Below are 4,637 nucleotides of genomic sequence, written 5' to 3'. Positions count from 1 at the left end.
GGGATTCAGTTCCCAGCGTGGGTAGGCTTGCTGCAGGGTTAATCAGCCACCAGTGGGCCAGGGAGATGGTTCAATAGAATAAGCGCTTCCCTGGCAAGCGCAAGGGCCTGAGTTCAATCCCTGGTTCCCTCCGCTCCAAAAAAATCAGCCACTGGCAACAGAAGTGTCGAAGTATGGTCAGAATTCACTTCCTTCACTAGTGTCACAACCCCGTGGGACTGAAACTATGATTGACACTTTGTATTTAGAAAGATGTGACACTGCCCCCCCACCCCCGCAGATTGCCTGGGCCCCTGCCTTGCAAAGGGAGTCAGTTCTTCCTCTTTCTCCTGACAGCCCTCTGGCCAGCAACAACCTGTCTTCCCATACAGAGTTCCCAGGGGCCACAGACAGGGAAAACACTGCACTCTGGCTCTTCCCACTGTAACTTCAAGCCCCTGAGTCCTGTAACATGGATAACAGCACGGCCTGTCGTGAGGACTGAGCTGCCTGTGGTCACTGCCACAGATCCCTGCTCCAAGCTCAGCTTTCTTTCCAGGGTGTAGCTCCAAGCTCACCTCAGATCCCACCCCATCAGCCTTGTGTCCCCAGTCTGTGCCTGACACAGACCTGAGCACAGCTGGAAATCATGTGGTTGGTTCATTTCTTGTGTTTCTTTCCTCTTCAACTGGAAGTCTGTCCTGGTATCTGCTTGTATCCCCAGAGACTTAAACAAGGGATTATCATGAAAACAAGACAAAACTGGTGAAGGGATGAAAATATACCACTCTTGCCTGGCAGTTCCTGTGGCAGGCTGGGTGCCCCAGCAGGCAGACATTTATTAGGGGACATTCTTGAGTCATGCCTAGGTGGGAAGGAAGCAGGATTGGCAGAGGAAAGATTTGGCCATGAGGTTGTCCCAGTGATGTCCTCAGTGAAACCCAAGGAGAGGAAGCTGGCTTTGACCCAGAGTTGGGGCGAAGGGACCCTCAACACCTGCACAGATGGAAGATGGATGTGGGTTGTCCCAGGGGAAGGCAGTCTAGGAGCTTTACAGGCTAAAGTCCCCCAGGGAGAGCACCTAGCAGCTGAGCCAGGTGCATCCCACCAGGGTCTTCTTATGTCCCCTGTGCCCAACCTGACTCACCCCTGTCTCTGGGATACAGATTCAGCCCTGGAGGCTAGCCAAAGAGCTCAGCAGATTAAAAGTGCCTGCAAGCAGGGGCAGGGGCCAGGGGCCAGGGGTTCAATCCCCAGAGCTGCTGTGCCTGCCCCACCCCCAGGGCGCACTGAGAAGGCACTTGAGACTGGGCGTGGTGGAGCAGCGCCTGTAATCCCAGATCTTGGGAGACTGTAAACAGGTGAATCACTACTATGAGTCTGATCCAGTACCCTAAACACCTTCTAGACCCCCCTTCCCTAAAATACAAAACAAAAACAACAACAAAAACAGATTCAGGGGCCAGGGAAATGGCTCGGTAGAATAAGCGCTTGCCTGGCAAGCACAAGGACCTGAGTTCAAAACCCTGGTTCCACCAAAAAAAAAAAAAAAGACCAGATTCAGCCCTTGCCTTGGTGTGGGAACAGTGGGCAGAACACTGAGTTTGATACTACACTCGATCCCATGCCCAGACTCATATTCGTCTGAAGACCAAAAAGGGCTCTAAGTGTGTGCCAGGTTAGTGGCGCACACCTGTAATCCCAGCACTCAGGAGGCTGACACAGGAGGATCACCTAGAGTTTGAGCCTGGTCTACACAGTGAGTTCAAAGCCAGCCTGAACTGCATAGCAAGACCCTGTTTCCAAAAAAAGAGGGAGCCTCCAAGCCAAGCTCACACTGGAAAACCCCCACATGGTCCTCCCCAGGACAGCTGTCCAGATGCCAAATAGCTCAGCCCTGGGCGCTGGATGCTGCCAGAAACAGCAGCGTCACCGCCAGAAAGGAATGCGGGACCAGTTCTTGTTCAGTTCTCAGTGTGGCAGGCTCTGAGTGAGCCCGCTCTGCCCTTTATCTCACTCATAAGTGCAGGAAGGTGAGGACAACAACCTCCCCGAGCAGTGGGATCTTTCATGAGTTCCATTGACAAATGAAACCAAGGCTCAAGGACGGGGAATATATACCTCGCCTCTTAGCCCTTTCCCCAGCAAGGAAAGGAGTGAGACCTCCAAATCCAGGAGGCAGGACCAAGTGAAGATACTACTGACCTGTCATTTGCCCCTCCCCCCCAGTACAGTTGTTCCTGTCCCACTGAGTGTGTGAGATTAGAACTCTCTCCCAGATCAACACTGGCATGGGCCTGGGTGCTGAGGCTCCTTGACGGGGGATCTGGGCACCTGGGCCTTGTGGATGAGCCGGACACCCCCCCAGTCCTCTTCCAGCTCCATGTCCCCCCGCTGCAGGGCCTGAAGGATGGCATCCGTGAGGGTGTCAAAGGCCAGCTCCACACTGCAGCTGTTTCTGGCTGAGGTTTCTATGAAGGCCGAGCCCAGGGAGGCAGCCAGTGCTTCTGCCTCCTGCGGGGAGACGCAGCGGCTACTCTGCAGGTCACTCTTGTGGCCGACCAGCAGGAAGATCACTTTGGGGCCCTGAGTAGCTAGGACCTCTGCATGCCAGTCTTGGATGTGTTCAAAGGACCTCCTGTTCGTCACATCATAGACCAGCAGGACGCCGGCCACGTTCCGGTAGAAAGACCTGGTTATGCACCTGCAAGGAAGGGTGAGTTGGGGAGGCCTAGGCCTTCTCGCCACCCCCACAGAGCTTCCCCTTCCCCCACAGGGGCCATCCTCTCACTCTTCCCATTCTCTGCCCTGGCCTCTCCCAACACTCAGGCTACCCCACACCCTATTACGTCTGGCCCTTTCCCTCTGCCCCCATCCTCCACCTCCGCTGGTGTCTGTCCTAGAAGCCCTCAGGAAGCAAGTGTGAGTCACAGGAAGGCCCTGGAACAGCCTTTCACTCATCCCACTCCCTGCCCTAGGCCCTTCCACCACTCAGGCTACTCCTTCCTCAAGGAACAGGGTAAAGAATCCTGTCCTGCCTGAGTTCCTCTGGGCCTGCGGGAAGCTGGGGACGCTCGGGTTGGTGGCAGAGCGCTCGCTATGGGCCTTGGCCACCCTGCAGCAGTATTTGCAGGATGAGGCCAGGGAGGATGGGTCTCCCTCACCCACAGCCGGGGCAGGACCCTCGGCCCTCCTCACGCACCACTGAAGTCGCGCTCCCTTCCCCGCCCGCCAGCGTCCGCACCTGAAGCGCTCCTGGCCCGCGGTGTCCCAGAGCTGCAACTTCACGCACGGTCCAGCCGGCAGCTGCAGCGCGCGGCTGTAGAACTCGACGCCCACGGTGGGCTCCGTCTCGACCTCGGCCTCCGCCCCGGGCCCCGCGCCCGCCACATAGCGCTGCAGCAGCGCTGTCTTGCCCACTCCCGCGTCCCCGAGCAGCAGGACACGAAACTGGTAGCACTGGCCCCGAGCCTCCATGGCCTGCCAGTGCGTCCCGTGGGCGCAGAATCTGGTACAGGCGCCCCGCCCCGCCCCGCCCCGCCCCGCCCCGCCCCTTGCGGGTCAGCAGGGCCCCCTTCCGCACAGTCTGTAGAGGAGGAGGGACAGATGGGGCCGGCCACCCGGGGGCTTCACACCCATCTCATGAAGACAGAGGATACGTTCTTCTTGCTCTGATGAGGGGTCCACGGCGCAACTCGGCTCGACCTGCCTTTTCCCCTTGATGCTACAAAACGGGACTGCGAGGCAGGCTCTGTGCAAACCAGGGCAAGAGTTGGGCTAAGGGCTAGGGTAAGGCAGGCATGTGGCCTTTCAAGCCTGGCATTGAGGCGTAGGGTATGAAGGCTCCATGTTTCTTCTGAATCATTCTAAAACCTCAGTGAGGTCTGGGGAGATGGTTCAGGCGCCTACCTGGCAAGTGTGAGGCCCTAAATTTGATCCCCGATTCCGCAACTCAATGAGAAGCCATTTCATCCATTTTCCAAATAATTCCGGCAGGGCAGCTGGGCCAACTCAAAAACAAGAAACAGCTGGAAAACCAGCTGGCCCCAGCGTTCTATGCGGTCCGCCTACATGGCAGGCGCACTGTCTGCAGGGAACTCCTTGAACTCCTCCAGTGGGGTTGCTTCTGGCTGCACCAGACACCAGGCCTAGAGCTCAGACATCAGCTGATCCTTGTTACAGATTCATTGTGCAACCCAAGGAGCAAGCGACTTCTCTTTCCTGACCTCTAGATCTTCTGCTAACCAAGGCAGTCCCGATAAGGACTTTGCAGGGAGGCTGTGGAATAACCAAGGGGCACAGCAGTGGAGCTTTTGCATATTTCCATTAGCAGAGCTGGGCTGTAGTTCTAGTTGGCACTTATTAGTTATGGCTAGATTTTGTTTTTGTAATTATTCCTGTAAGTGCTGGCCATCTTTTACAAACCAGGCACATATATAGTATGGGGGGGCACAATTCTTGCTCTTCAAACAGGTCTGTTGGGGCATGCCTGTAGCCCCCACACTCTGGGAGGCAGAGGCAGGAAGACAAAGTTCAGATCTAGCATGGGTAACATAGTGACTTAGTGAGCTCCTGTCTCAAAATATAAAAGAAAAATGGGAATACAGCTCAGAGCAAAAGTCCTGAGTTCAACTCCCAGGGACCCCAGCAAATAATTT

At 56.0% G+C, this 4,637-nt stretch overlaps 1 protein-coding gene across 2 annotated transcripts in view; it reads right to left on the bottom strand.

Moving 5' to 3' along the window:
* The window catches only part of Rab42 (RAB42, member RAS oncogene family), a 5,648-nt gene extending 2,109 nt beyond the window's left edge, over positions 1–3,539 (bottom strand). The window contains exons 1-3 of one of the 2 annotated variants that reach the window (XR_002818405.1): positions 3,224–3,539; positions 2,185–2,683; positions 610–706 (exon numbers count right to left, since the gene is read on the bottom strand). Coding sequence is in view for 1 of the 2 variants with exons in the window: in XM_004642891.2 (XP_004642948.1) it covers positions 2,260–2,683; positions 3,224–3,456 (657 nt within the window). In the remaining variant the exon portion in view is untranslated. Of the gene's footprint in view, positions 1–609; positions 707–1,752; positions 2,684–3,223 lie in introns of those variants that run through there. The other variant, XM_004642891.2, reaches the window with a different exon arrangement.
* Positions 3,540–4,637: the final 1,098 nt, after the last annotated feature.

This window comes from Octodon degus, unplaced genomic scaffold, assembly GCF_000260255.1.
Source record: "Octodon degus isolate 3935 unplaced genomic scaffold, OctDeg1.0 scaffold00163, whole genome shotgun sequence".
Classification (NCBI taxonomy): domain Eukaryota; kingdom Metazoa; phylum Chordata; class Mammalia; order Rodentia; family Octodontidae; genus Octodon; species Octodon degus.
Note: the sequence above shows the minus strand (reverse complement) of the source record. Positions and strands in the feature narration are given on the sequence as shown.